Genomic DNA, 15,791 nt, shown 5'->3' with positions numbered 1-15,791 from the left:
TTGAAAATTACCTTTTTGGTTCAAAATACTTGAATTTCCAAACAAATAGTAGATTTTTCAATTAAAATATCATTTTTCAAACCAAAAAGTTGAATTTTCAACTAAGAAGGTGAATTTTCAACAAATAAACAAATAAAGATTTTGCAGTCAAGAAAGAAAAAATGTCATCCAGGTTTTTGAACTTTTAATCCAGAAGATAAATTTTCTGTGAAGCAGTTGAATTTTTAACAAAAATGTTTATTTTGATCCAAGTAGTTTCATTTTTAATCAGAAAAAAGGAAATTTATACTAAAATAGATTAATTTTTTAACCAAAAATGTTCATTAAAAAAAGTTAGATTTTTAAATAAGAAAGGTTTCAGTTGAATTTCCAATTTAAAAATTCGAATTTTCCAGCAAAAATAATTGAATTTTTAGCCCAAAAAGACGAATTTTTAACGGAACAGTTGAATTTTCTGCCAAAAAGGATGACTTTTTAGCCAAATAGTTGAATTTTCAAGCAAATGCATAATAACATTTATGAAACAAATAATAGTCAGGACGATGCAACTAAAAAAAAAGAAATAGAAAAATAAGTACTAACATTAATGTTATGACAGTTTTCAATCTGAAAGGATCAATTCTCAACAACAGAGCTGAATTTTTCTATTTGCAAAAATGAATTCTAAACAAAAAATATAATAGTTGACATTTTAATCAAAAAGATCAAATTTCTGCCAGAAGAGATGAATTTTAAAAACAAAAGGACGAATTTACAATCAAGAACATTAAGTTTCTACCAAGAAAGGCGATTAAAAAAAAATTTTCAGTCAAGAGAGAAAATTAAGTTCATCCAGATTGTTGAATTTTAAAGGCTACAGACCATTTTTCTGAACCAGAATATTTATTTTTTAACATTTTTAACATAGAATGTTTTGCAAGCTGAATAAGACAATTTCTCATTATAATTTAAAAACTTCAAATTGATTTATTTCAACAAAAAAAATGACTTTTTTACCATAAAAGATGACTTTTTAACAAAATAGTTGAATTTGTAACCAAATGTTTAAATTTCAAACCTGCAAATATGAACTTTTAACCATATTGTCGAATTTTCAAACGACAAAAATTAAATTTCAACCAAAATAGTTAAACTTTCAAAGGAAAGTTTGAATGATCAAAAAAATAATTTATTTTGTACAAAATACTTTATTTTTTTACCATAATCGAATTTTTAAACAAAAAAGATACTTCCACCAAAAACAGTGGAATTTTCAACCCAAGAGTTGGATTTTCAACCTACAAAGATGAATGACCAACAAAAAATGCATTTTCAACGAAATACATTCATTTTCTAACAAAAAGTTGAATTTTAAATAAAAAAATGGATTTTCAATTAAAGATATGAATTTTCCAACCAAAAAGAAGGATTTTTAACAAAATGCATGAATTTTCTAAGAAAATAGTTGAATTAAAAATTGTTTAAAATCAGTTTTCAAGGAAAGAGATGAATTTTTTAAACAAAAAGACGAATTTTCAACAAATAAAGGGTTTTCAGACAAAAAAAAAAGTTCATACCGATTGTTGATTTTTATCCAAACAGTTTCTCTCTGATTATTAATATTCAAAGATTAGCATCTTAATCTTGTAGCATTTTTAATATAGAATTTTTTGTAAACTGAAGAAATATTTTCAAAATGAAATTGAAAAATTAAAAATTTATCCATTTATTATTCATTTATTTTCTTAGCAGCTATTTAAATGCCTCTTACAGAAATTTCCTGAATTTTTCAAGATTTTTTTTTTAAATCCCTGACTCTCCCTGACAAAAAAATCCCCTGATTTCCTGGTTATCCCTAGCCAGGCCTACCCTGGCCGTGATATTTGTATAAATTATTCTTTGGAGACAAATTTTTCTAAAACAAAAAGAAAATTATTTTATCAGAGAAGAAATTAATAATCATTCGAATAATTATCAAAATTAAAGGAAAGATTTTGTTTCGAAGAGTGGAAGTAAAATATGTATAATTTAAAATCGTTTCCGATCTAAAATAAATATTGTTATGAAAATCTATTATATTGGATATTTTGCAGGCAAAGTATATAATCTGGCAATATATATAATCCTTAGGCATTATATATAATGCCTAACAGAGTCCAGGCAAAGTGATTTTCAATGAAGGGAATGATATCAAAATTAATACGTAAATTGGAAAAAGTTGTCAAACAATTTCAAATCTTTGGTTTACAATATTTGAATTAATAAAATTACTGACAAAAATGCTTATAATTATATAAATAATAATAAAAATAGTTATAAAATGAATTATTAATGTATAATCATTAAATTTAATTAATCATTTTATCAACGGAGAAGAATCTTGTCAATTTAAAGTTAATCAAGTATTAATACTCTATATTATATAGATTACCTAGGAATGAGATATAATGCCCAGAAGAGACCAGACAATGTGTAATAAATATTTTACATTTGAGAAATTTTTGCTTATTTAAATATTCATTATTTTAGTGATTTTTAAGATACGAAGATGTATTTTATTTATTATTCATAGTAAAACACAGTTGAAAAAAAATTTGTGGTACAAAAATTTTAATAGCCTTTTTTAAAAGAAATGCCTAATTCAGTTTTTGAAAAAAAATTCACTTTTTATTCCTTAAAAATTTTAGTAAAAGATAGTTTACAATGTTCTCTAAAAGCCCTTCAAATATAAAAATGGGATCTCTTATTTTTCAAAAAATAATTTCAAATGCATTTGAAATTTGTTTGTATTTATTTTTCATTTGTTCAAATATGAATCAAACCTTCTTTTTCAAATATCAACTCCAGAAGTCTGTTTTATAGAGTGCCAAGAAATTCCATAAGTGGAAAATTGGGGTTGGCTAGTTTTTAGCGCTAATTTTGATTTTGTTGCGGTTTAAAAAAATGCAAATTATGTATAATACATGAAATACTACTTTCTGTTGATAATTATATGTCTATATAAATTATTTCAACCATTTTTTTAAAAGAAATTTTCTCTTAGAATAGAGTTCGGAAGTCGCGGTTTTTCGAATTTTTAAACTTATTTTCATCTTTTTCTTCAAAATGAAGTAATAATTAAATCAACTTGATGAAATTATTGTTTCAAGAATTTAGTATTATATTTAATAATATTTTTCTTTAGATATTGATAGAAAGTTGTGGTTTTCCTGAAATTTCCAACTTATAGTCCACTTTGTACTTATAGAGTGAGGTAACAATTAATTCAAAAATAAAAAGTGAACAAGAAGTTAAAAATTTAAAAGAAAACCACATCTATCTAGCATAAATAAAGAAGATAGTTATAAACAATAATAATTTGTTCAAACAATTATGTTTGTTATATTGAATCCATTATTACCTCACACTTATGAAAAAGTTGATAAAACGTGGAAGTATATAGAAGAAACTGCAACTTTTTAGCATTATTTTAAAAGAATATTGTGATAAATAATAATAAATTGCAAAATTATTTATCTTAAATTTAAATTATCATTGGTTCGCTCTGACTGAAAAGTTAATAAGTTGGTAAATTCGGGGAAAAACGCAGATTTCTATTTCTATACTCAGAGAAAGATTCTAAAAACAATTTAACGTTGTTTAATTAATTTATATAAACATCTAATTATCAATATGGAGTAGAATTATAAACAATGTGTATTTCAAATACTGCAAAAAATAATAAATAGCACCAAAAGATCAAAAAACTAGATTTTTACTTGGTGTATATTATATGAATGATTTTAAATAACATTCACAAAAATGGTTCTTCTGGAATTAAAAAAAAAATTTTATTAAATAATGAATGACAAAAATAATGTTTTTGAAATTTTCTGCCGCGAATCTCTTAAAAATTTAATAAGCTTTTATTTTATAAAAAACCTCAACGTCTGATAAAAATGATAAATTGCAAGTTGATGATACCATTCATGATTTTTCAGCAAGACAGGGTTTTTTTGAATATTCCTGCAAAACTAAGTTTCAGCCCAATATTCGTTTATGCGTAAAAAACAAAGTTCTGCGTCAATCAAAATGTTCTTCCAGAGTGCCATGTTTTTTTTATAAATATCTACTAAAACTTTGTTGAATTCTATGAGTGTTCGCCAATTAATTAATCTCTCTTTTTTAAATGCATCATTATATTCAAAGTCAAGATTATATACTTTACCTAAATCGTACTGGGCATTATATATAATGCCTAGAGATTATATAAAATGCCTATGAAATGTATGTAATAAGTATTCAATTAAATTCTTTGCCTGCAACATATACAAATAATGAAACTGAAAATGTTCAGATTCCTGAAAAATGCCATATTGGTACTACGAGAAGGAGCAGTTAAAAGACACACCTTCAATTCGAGATGGAATTAGTTATGAAACCGAATGTCGATACAGGACAGAAGGTGCACGATTTATAATAGACACTGGAGCAAAAATGGATCTTGGTTACAACACTATAGCAACTGGAGTTGTTTATTTTCACCGATTTTACATGTTCCATTCTTTTAAAACATATCCTCGTTATGTAAGTATTTGTGACAACAGTTATTTTAAACATCTTCGATCCAGGGTGGCCACTCAAATTAAAAAAAAAAGTTCATGGCTATTTCCCAGTTTTCCTGGTCAAAAATTACATTTTCCCGCTTGACTTTTCAGCGTTTATAATAATTATTGGATATTAATAATTTATTCATGTAAATTTTGAAGAAAAAAAAAATATTTTGGAACTCAGACTTCGCAGCCCCAAATTCTCTCAACACGGGGGAAATAGGGCGATTTTTCAAGAAAATAGAGGAATAATGAGGGAATAAATAGTTTTAAATGAGAAGATTGCATTTTGAACAGAAAAATATGACTTTTCAACAAAAGAGTTGAATTTTTCAGCTAAAACGGTGGAATTGTGTAGAAAAAAATTATTTTTAAACTCGTTAAGATTAGTTTTTCAACAAGAAAGTTAGTTTTTAACAAAAGTGTGATTTTTTATTGGACTACTTCAATTTCCAACCAAACAGGTGGATTTAAAATCAAATAGTTGATTTTTCAAGCAAAAGGGACCAAATTTTAACAAACAAAAAATGAATTTTTTCCGAATAAGGGACCGTACTTAAATGACGTAACAGCTCCTGAAAATTATCTTTTTAGTTATCAATTTTATTATTTGCTTGAAAATTTAACAATTTTCTTAAAAAGACATTCTTTTTAGTTGCAAATTCAAGTGTTTTGTTGAAATTTCGTCTTTTTGTGTTAAAAATTGAGCTCTTCTACTAGAAAATGAACCTTTTGTTTAAAATGCATATCTTTTGCTGTTAAGTCAACTGAAATATTTTTGGATGAAAACTATTTTTTTCTGAAAATTGGTCTTTTTGATTCAAAAGTTCATTTTTTTAATAGAAACATTGTATCTTTCTTAAATAAAATTGGAATTGTTTTGTTGAAAATTCACTTATTTTCTAGAATATTTACTTTTTGTTTAAAATTCGTGTTTTTGTGTTGAAATGTTAGTTAAAATATTATTGGATTAAAATTCACCAGTTTTAGTTAGAACTTTCAGTTTTCTTTGACAAAAATGCAACAGTTTGATTAAAAATATGAAAATGTTGTTAGTTCGGTTGAAAATTTAACTCTTTTTTTTTAAAGTTTACTTATTAATTTCAAAATTCACCTGCTTTAGCAGAAACTACATCTTTCTTGGATAAAAATGTAAACTTTTGGTTCAAAATTAAACTATTTTGTTAAATAGTCATACTTTTTGATTGAAAATTCTACTTTTTTGTTGAAAATTGAACTATTTCATAGAAAATTTACTTTTTGTTTAAAGTTTATATTTTGGTATTGAAAAATGAACTTAAATCTTGTCTGGAAGAAAGTTTAACTTCTAAAAAAATTGTTGTGTTATATTGAAAATTTATGTATGGTATATATTCTAGTACAAAATCTTGATATTGAAATGTCAACTGGAATCTTTTTTGTATAAAAATTCGACTATTCAAGCAAACAAAAATTTAAAATAATAATTCACCTTTTTTAAGAGAAATTTTATTTTTTGGCAGGTAAAAATGCAACTATTTGGTAGAGAATTCAATCATTTTATTGAAAAGTCATCCTTTTTGGCGAAAAATTCGTCTTTTTGGCCTGAAAATTCATTTTTTTCGTAGAAATTTATTTTTCATTTAAAAAATAATATTTGGATCGCGAAAATTCAACTGAAATCTCTTTTAACACAAAATTCAAATATTTTTATTAAAAATTTATCTTTTTGATTTACAAATTCATTTAAAATTGATTTTTTTCGTGAAAATAAAACTTTTTGGTTAAAAATTATTTTTCTTTGCTTGAGTATTCAACTAGTTTGTTTGAAAGATTTTTTTTATCACTTTCTTAGGAAATCATTTTTTTTTTTTGAAGATTTATATTTTTAGATGAAAATTCATCTGTGGTTGAAAGTTTATCTTTTTTTTTTAACCAACAATTTTTTTAATTGATAATTCAAATATTTGGGTGAAAGTTCAACTACATTGTTAAAAATTTTTTTTTTTGTTTGTAAGCTTATGTCTTTAGTTGGAAATGTAACTGATTAGTCGAAAACTTTTTTTTGTTTGTTTAAAATTAATTTTTTAATTGAAAATGTAACTTCCATTTTTTAAGACTGATCTTTTTTAGTTAAAAATTCTCCTATTTTATTAAAAAGGAAATTAATTTTCTTGTTTTAAAATTCAATGTTTGTGGGTAAAAATTCACCAGTTTGGTGCAAAATAAATTTTTTACTGAAAAGTCATATTTTTGGTTTGAAAATTCAATTTTTGTGGAGAAAATTCGTCTTTTGGCTTGAAGTCTCAGCGATGTAGATAAACTTTTATTTATTTCTTGCGCGAAAAATCTTTATTTGTTGAAAATTCGTCTTTTGGTTTAAAAATTTTTTTCCATATCAATTTCATCTTTTTTATTGGGAATTTATCTTTTTAGGTTGCAAATTCAACTAATATGTTCAACATTAAATTATTTTATTGAAAATCAACGTATTTTATTAGAAGATTTAAAAAAAAAATCAATGTTGTTGATTGCTGGTCCATATTTTTATTGGCAAGTAAATAACCAATTGCGAGGTCCCGCAGTTTAGTTAAGCCTTGACTGTTTGTTTCTTTTTATTAACCAAATAGTTGAATTTTAAACCTGCTATGATGAATCTAATAAAATGATCAAATTTTAAACAAAAAAAATTCATCTTGACGAAAAAAGTTACATTTTCAATCGAATAGTTCATTTTTTTAAGCTAAAAAGACGGATCACTTAGAAAATAGTTGATTTTTCAACCAAGAAAGATTAATTTTAAAACACGAAAGATAAATTTTCCACAAAAATATGAATTTTCAATCGAAAAAGATTCATTTTCTATCCAAAAACGCGAATGTTCTACGAAAAAGTTTAATTTTGGACCAAAAAAGATGACTTGAAGAAAATGGTAGATTTTTCAACCAAATAGTAGAATTTATAAATAAAAGAAATAGTTTCTGGACCGAAAATGAAATAGGAGACTTCTCAATTACAACAGAATCTAATTTCAACCATAAAATAAGATGGATTTTCTACCGAGAAATATTACTTTTTTACTCAAACATAAATTCTTAATCCAAAATGACGGGTTTTCTATGAAAAAAACTACTTTAAAAAAGTACTTGAATTTCCAAGAAAATAATGAAATTTTCCACTAAATATTAGAATTTTTTACAAAATGAAATAAATTTTGAACTCAAAATACAATGCTAGACTTTTCAAATAAAAGGAATTAACTTTAAACCAAAAAATATGACTTTTTAAGAAAATAGTAGAATTTTGTACAAAAATAATTAAATTTTCAAACAAATAGTAGAATTTCTAACCAAAGGAGATGCATTTTAGACCAGAAATATATTAGAAAACTTTTCATTTAAAAATAACCTACTTTCAGCAATAAAAGATGAATTTTCAACCTAAAGAGATCACTTTCCTACCAAAAGATAAATTTCCAATTTAAAAGAACGAATTTTCTATCTAAAAAGACGAATGATTAGCAATAACAGATCAATTTCGGACCAAAAATATGACTTCATAAGAATAGTTCAATTTTCAACAAAATAATTAAATTTTTAACCAAATAGTAGCATTTTCAACCAAAAGAGATAAATTTTTGACCAAGCAAAGATTATTTTTTAAAGAATATAACTTTTTAAAATGTACAAAAGAATTGAATTGTCAAGCAAATAGTAAAATTGCTAACCAAGGGAGATGTATTCTGGACCAAAATATAATAATAGACTTTTCAATTAAAAAGTCTACTTTCAGCAATAAAAGATGAATTTTCAACCCAAAAAGATTATTTTCCTTCACAAAATACTTACATTTTCAAGCAAAACAATAAAATTTTTTCAACAAGTGGTAGATTTTTTAATCAAAATGAATTAATTCTGAACTCAAAATACAGTTCCAGACTGTTTAAATAAAAATAATAAACTTTCAACAAAAAAGGATGACTTCTTAAGAAAATAGTTTAGTTTTCAACACAATAATTAAATTTTCAAACAAATAGCAGAATTTTTAACCAAAGGTGATAAATTTCCGGTAAAAAAATATGATAATACACTTTTTAAATTAAAATAATTATCTTTCAACCGTAAAAGATGCATTTTTAATCAAAAAATTTACTTTGTAATAAAATATTTGAATTTTCAATAAATCAATTAATTTTTTAACTAAATAGTAGAAATTTGAACAAGAAAAGATGAATTTCGAATCAAAAATATAATAGTAGATTTTTAAACAAAATTCTTGACGCTTTCCCGTTGCTTAAAATTCCAAATTTTACCGATCAGTGGTCATCCTGTCAATCGTTAAAAAATAAATTCCTGATTACCAATTTCAATTATGATTGTACTTTCAATTTTTAATTTAGGTAACTGCCTGTGGCTGTTTATTTCTAGCTGGGAAGGTAGAAGAAACTCCAAAAAAATGTAAAGACATTATCAAGATCGCCAAGACTCTGCTCAGCGATCAAAAATATTTGACCTTTGGAGAAGATCCTAAAGTAAGTAAAAGACAAAGAATTATTAAAAATTCTATACCTTTCAAATTCGAGGACTCTTAATAGTCTCTCAATAATTCATGTACAGTTAATTTGGATTAAACAATTATTTTTATGTGGAAAAGAAAAAATAATATTTTTATGGGATTTTATAGTTTTTAAGTAATTTTAAATGATTTTTTAAATGCATTTTTCCATTAACATTTTTTTTTAATTGGATATACATGGATGTGAAAAAGTCGGATAAACAATAAAATTGGTTAAATAAACTATTTTTATATTCTTAAAATCTTTCTCACACGCAAGAATATTTTCTCTTTTGAACATGCTATAATTAATAATTACATTATGATACTTGTAAGTATAATTAAATGTTTATTTCCAAGAACTGTAGCTAAATCTGGGTTGTCAATGGATGAAATTTTTTTATCTGAAGTGATTAAAACTGAACTGAAAATTAATGCACTCAAAGTAGAAGTATTTTTAATTTTCAACTTCTAAAACTGAAGCCTGAAAAAGTTTCATTTCGAAATTTTTTATTGGAAGGCTCAATAATTTACACGTATAAAATTAAAGCTTTTAACACTTTTTATTTGAGCAATTTTAAATTAAATGCAGTTTAACTGAAAAAATTTAGTTTTGAAATGTTTATATATTAAACAGTTTAAAGATTTCTGGTTATAAAATATAAATCCTCGCTATCATCTACAATGCACTAAATTCAAGAATTAATATTACTTTTAAATAATTCAGGTTCAAATTGTTTAGTTTTGATAATTGATTTATAATTGCTCTTTCAATAGGATTTGAAATTGAATAAAAGTGTCTTGTAAAATCAATTGGTGTTCAAATTTTAATACTTGAATTGCAGTTCAATTTTTAAAATCATTAATTATTTATATTTACAGTTCACCAATTTAAAACGCTTTTAGGGACGACTGGAAAATTCCGAAAAATAAAATTCCCGGCACTGTAAAATTTCTGAATTGGAAGATTCCCGAATAATAAAAATTCCTAATAATAAAATTCCGGACCGAAAATTGCCGAATTATGAAATATCCGAACTAAAAAATTTCTGAATATAAACTATGGAAATTTTGGTTAAGAATGATTATATATTTTATAAAAATGCAATAATAAAATATTTCGAAATAAAAGAATATTTCTAATGTTAAAAGTTTCTAGAATTATTGTTTGAATTTAAAATAACAATAATTTTAGAAACTTTAAACATTAAAAAGATTTTTTTTAAATTATAATATTTGATTATTGCATTTTTAATAAATAAATAATATTTATTACAAAAAATTTAATTGTTTAAATTCGGCAATTTTCTAGTTCAGATGTTTTATAATTCTGTAATTTGCTGTGCGAAATATTATTATTCAGGAAATTTTCCAATTTGGTAATATTATAAACTGTTCTGGAATTTTCCAATTTAGGAATTTTATTATTCGGACTTATTTGAAAGTGCATTATATGATTTGATATAAAATTTGTGATATTACAATGAATAATTTAAGTATTAATATTATACAGATACATTTGATTATTTTCATAGACTAACCAATTATTCAATTTTAATTATAAAAACTAATTAATAACATTTTGAGTGTTGTTTTAGTCAATAAAAATTGCAAGAAAATTGCACTTTATAACAAGAAAGACTTAAGAATTTTGATTGATTTTTTTATAAATTAAAGAACAAACTTCCAAAAATGATTTTGAAAATTGTAATGCATTTTCATCTGGATGCATCATCTCAATATACAAAAAATGGATTTCTCGTTGCAATAAAAATAAATTCAAAATTTTATTTTGTTTTACGATTTTAATTTTCCTAATTTATTTATTATAATAATTTGACACAGATGCAAGCAAATTAGAAAAAATCTGATTCTTTTCCGTTTTTTTCTCAGTTTTGAAACATTTTATCCGGTCATTCAAGTTTTAAAAATTAAAATTTTAACGAAAGCATTTTTGCTTTTAGGAAGAAGTAATGACTTTAGAAAGGATATTGCTGCAAACAATTAAGTTCGATCTTCAAGTAGAGCATCCTTACAAATATCTTTTGAGATATGCAAAGTGCCTCAAAGGAGACAAAGTAAAATTACAAAATATGATCCAAATGGCTTGGACCTTCGTAAACGACAGGTAACCATTAAAAAATATGTATTTTAATACAAGTATTTTACAATTTTCGACAATATTTTTCTGCATCTCTGATGGAAAAATGTTTAGAAAAAAAGTACAAAAAGCTAAAACTATTTTTACATGAATATACAAAAAATTACAATGAATTACAACCAAAATTATAGGAAAGTACCAATTTTTTCTATTATTGAGATGAACTTTTTACTGTTAATTGTAGTTTTAACTTCCTACAAGAATTTATAAAAGTACAACTGCAAGAATCTACAGGTTTTGCAGCCAAAAAGTTGTTCCTTTTCGACCTAAAATGACAAATATTTAGAATATTACAATGAGATAATTTTAAATTGATTATTTGAAGTTTTTCAATTATTTAGCAATCGATTGGACACCATATGCGTCATTTAAATTCTTTTTTTGCAATTTTCTGGATACACCTGGAAATATCAGGGCATTTTTTTTTAAAGTCAGGGAATTTTTTCGAAAGCTTTCTTATTTTTTTATGTTTAGTTGAAATTGTAGCGTTTTTAATTAGAAATGAATGTTTTTTATGAAAAATTAATCGTTCCCATTGCTAGAAAATTTATTTTCTAAGTTGAAAATTCATCTTTTAGCTTCAAAATTAAGCAGTTTCTTTGCAATTTTTGCTCTCTCTTCACTGAAAATTTTTGTTCTTAGTTGAAAATTCAACTCATGTTAAAAAGTCGTCTATTTTAATTAAGTTCGTCTATTTTTGATGAAAAATTAAAATATTTTTTTGGTTGCAATATTAACTACTGCATTTTTCGTTCAAAGTTTATCCTTTTTTGGAATGAAATTTTAATTAATTGGTTGAATTTTAAATTCTTTTGCTAAAAATTAACTTTTTGGTTGAAGATCCATAATTAAGATTGATAATTCATCTCTTTCATGAAAAATAGCTATTTCATAGAAAATTCGTTTTTTCTTTCGCTGAGAATTATTTTTTTTACTGAAAATTCAATTATTGTACTTAAAAATTTAATTTTTTTATTTAACTGCAAATTTCAGCTATTCCAGTTCGAAATTCGATTATTTTAGTTAAAAATTCTCTTTTTGGTTGAGCATTAATTCTTTCAAATACAAATTTAACTATTCATTTGTTGACTAAAGAATTATCTTTTTAAGTTAAAAATTCGTATTTTTGGTAAATACGACTTTTTTTAAAAGTCAATTATTGCAGTTAAGAATTATCATTTTAGTTGTAAATTTATTATTGTTTGGTTTGAAATTCATCTATTCCAGTTGATGATTCATCATTAAAGTAGAAAATTCATGCGTTGAACTGATTTTTTTAGATAAAGATTGAACTATTTGATTGAAAATTGATCTTTTTTCTTTGAAAAATCACATATTTGATTGAGAATTCATGAATTTTGTTGGACAATAGTATTTTTTTGTAAAAAATTAATCTTATCGGTTGAAAATTCAAGTATTCAAGTTAAATATTCTTTTTTGTTTTGTTTTGAAAATTCATCGTTTTGATTGAAACAAAAACTACTTTGTTAAAAGTGAAACTTTTTTCTTAGAAATTCATGTTTTTAGTTTGAAATTAATCTATGCCAGTTGCTGATTCATCATTTTAGTTAAAAATTCATGACTTTGGTTGTAAATTCGTTGTTTTGTGTGGCAAATTAATTTTTTTTTTTAACTGAAAATTTCTTTATTCCATTTTTGGTTGAAATCTGATCCTTTTTTAGTTCTACAATCAACTGGTTGGATGAAAATTAATAGTGTTTAGTAGAAACTTTAAATGTTTGATTGAGAATTCATGTATTTTGCTGAAAAATATTATTTTTTGGAAGAAAATTAATCGGGCTTAAAATTTAACTATTTGGCTAAAAATTCATCTATCTTGTTAAAAATGCAATATTTTTACATACTTGAAAAGTTAGGAATTTGAAGCGGTTTAAATATAATTTAATTTAGTTCCCATATCAATTTTACCTAAATATGCACTGAATTTTAAGTATTAAAGGATAAAATAAAAATTTGTTTAAATTATTATCAAATTCATGGACTTTAGGAACAAATTCAAAAAATTAATAATTATGTTTTAGTGTTCATGAATTATTGGATTAATCGACGGTGTTAATATATTTAAGAATATCTTATAATATAATTTTGAAAAGCTTTCTAAATTAAACATATTAATTGAATATCTAGAAACTAAGAAAAAAATATTATTAAAATAAACTTGCGATGATGTATACATATTACGAGTAGGGATCCGAAAGAAATTGAGGGACATTTTTGGATATTTTCCAATTATTTCGATAAATTTGAAATAATTTTGCTAAAAATTAAACTTGGTCTAAAAAAGTATCAAAATATAATGAGGCTACGAAGACATAATGTCATACTTATATAACTTTGATTTCGAGTCGATTGTTTAGAAAAATGCGAAATATTTTATTGCCTTCGTACCATGAAAAATTAAACATGAGAAAGCCTTTCAATAGTCTAAAATTTATTTATAGTTTAAAAACATAGAACTTTTTTCTTATTGGCGATCATGTACACATCTTAATTTAAAATGATCTCATTGCAATTTTCTAAATAATTATCATCCTAGGTCGAAAAAGAAAAAGCTTTTGACTGCAAACCCTTTAAATATCTGTAGATTCTTGTAGTTTTACTTTTTCGTAAATTCTTGTAGGAAACTAAAACTCCAATAAAATGCAACAATATATAATAAAATACAAAAATGTACCAAATTCGTCAGACTAATAGAAAAAGTTGTACAATTTTTTAAATTTTAATTGTAATTTATTGTATTTATTTGCAGATTCATGTAAAAAATGGTTTAGTGTTTTTGTACTTTTTTGTAACAAAATTTCCACCAGAGTCGTTCCAAACGGTAATGTTTAGTTTTCAGAAATGTTTTGCTTGCTATTGCTAGTAGAATGAGACAGAATGTCCGAGAACTTCATTTTCAGAATTCGCTGATTTTTCCTTGCATAATTTTTATTTTCCTTGATTATTAATATTCCAATACCAGCAAATTTAAAATATTCAAATTTATAAATTTATTTTCAAAAATTTTAAAATACTTAAACTTTTCACCAAATAGTTCAATTTTGAACCTAATAGTTGAATTTTTAGCCTAAAAAGATAAATTCCTCATCAAAAATTATCATAGTTCATATATTAATAAAAAAGATTAAATTTATTCAATAAATTAATTTTAAACAAAAAATTTTGTTGAATAATGCAATTTAACTTTGACCTAAGTAGTTGAATTTTCAACTAAAAAAGATAATTTTTTCAACAAAATAGTTCAACTTTAAACCAAAGAGATGAATTTTCATCTAAACATATAAATCTTCAAGAAAAAAAAAATGATTTCTTAACAAAGTGATTCAAACAAATCTTTCAAAGAAAATAGTTCAATGGTCAATCAAATAAAAGCAATTTTTTACAAAAAAGTTGCATTTTCATTAAAAAATTATATTTCTACTAAAACAGATAAATTTTTAAATCAAAAAGATAAATTTTCAAAAATATAGTTTAATTTTTTGTTTAAAAAGATTTCAGTTGACTTTTCACTATCAGAGTCTGAATTTGTATACAAGAAATAAGTTTCTACGAAAAAATTGAATTTTTAATCCAAAAAGACGAATTTTTGTCAACCAAAAAAGATGAATTTTTAACAAAATATTTGAATTCTCTACCAAATAGTTGCATTCCTATCCAAGAAAGATGAAATTTGTACAAAAACAGATGAATTTTTTAAAATTAAAAAAACGACCATTCTTTTTCTTAGAGTTGAATTTTCATTCACAAGAGAGTTTAGTTAATTTTTTAACACCAAAATATAAATTTCAAACAAAAAGTAAATTTTCTGCGAAATAGTTAAATCTTCAACAAAATAGTAGAATGTTCAACCAAGAAGTATGTATTTTTAACAACATAGTTTAATTTCCAAACACACAGATGCATTTTTATCCAAGAAAGATAACATTTCTATTAAAACAGATGAATTTTTCATTAAAATTTTTTTTTTAAATTCAATATTGATCCATAAAACATTTCAGTTATCTTTTCCACACAAAAATATTAAGTTTGAATGTAAAGTACACTTAAACAAAATAGTAAAATTTTCAACAAAACAACAGAACTTTCACCCAAAAAGTATGACTTTTCAACAAAATATAGTTAAATTTTTATCTAAAAAAGATTTTATTTCTTCTTAAGCAGCTGCATTTTTCTCTTACAACAGATTTTTTAAGACTATTTAGAAAGATTGTTAAATTTTCAACATAAACATTGCATTTCAAAAAAAGAGCTGAATTTTCATCCAAAAAGATTATCAGCCAGAAAATATGAATTTTAAACAAAAGTTTATTGTGCTACGAAAAGAGGTGAATTTTTAACCTAAAAAAGACGAATTTTTAACAAAACAGTTGAATTTGCAACCAAAAAGGCTTTCTTTTTAATAAAATTATTAAATTTCCAAGCACATAATAAAATTTATAACTAAAAAGATACTCTTCAGAAGAAAGTTTTTACGATTTTGCAAAAATTACGTACATGAGTGAAGGAAT

General features: G+C 23.7%; 1 protein-coding gene across 3 annotated transcripts in view; it reads left to right on the top strand.

The window, feature by feature from the left end:
- The window catches only part of LOC117179536 (cyclin-K-like), a 111,717-nt gene that overhangs the window by 82,187 nt on the left and 13,739 nt on the right, over positions 1-15,791 (top strand). For all 3 annotated transcript variants that reach the window (XM_033371436.1, XM_033371437.1, XM_033371438.1), the window contains 3 exons: positions 4,316-4,545; positions 8,947-9,078; positions 11,066-11,229. In XM_033371436.1, the coding sequence (XP_033227327.1) occupies positions 4,327-4,545; positions 8,947-9,078; positions 11,066-11,229 (515 nt within the window). In that variant the 5' untranslated portion in view covers positions 4,316-4,326. The remainder of the gene's footprint in view (positions 1-4,315; positions 4,546-8,946; positions 9,079-11,065; positions 11,230-15,791) is intronic.

The sequence above is a fragment of the Belonocnema kinseyi genome, chromosome 9 (genome assembly GCF_010883055.1).
Source record: "Belonocnema kinseyi isolate 2016_QV_RU_SX_M_011 chromosome 9, B_treatae_v1, whole genome shotgun sequence".
In the NCBI taxonomy this organism is placed as follows: Eukaryota; Metazoa; Arthropoda; class Insecta; order Hymenoptera; family Cynipidae; genus Belonocnema; species Belonocnema kinseyi.
The sequence above is the reverse complement of the archived record's forward strand: the minus strand, read 5'-3'. Positions and strand labels throughout refer to the sequence as shown.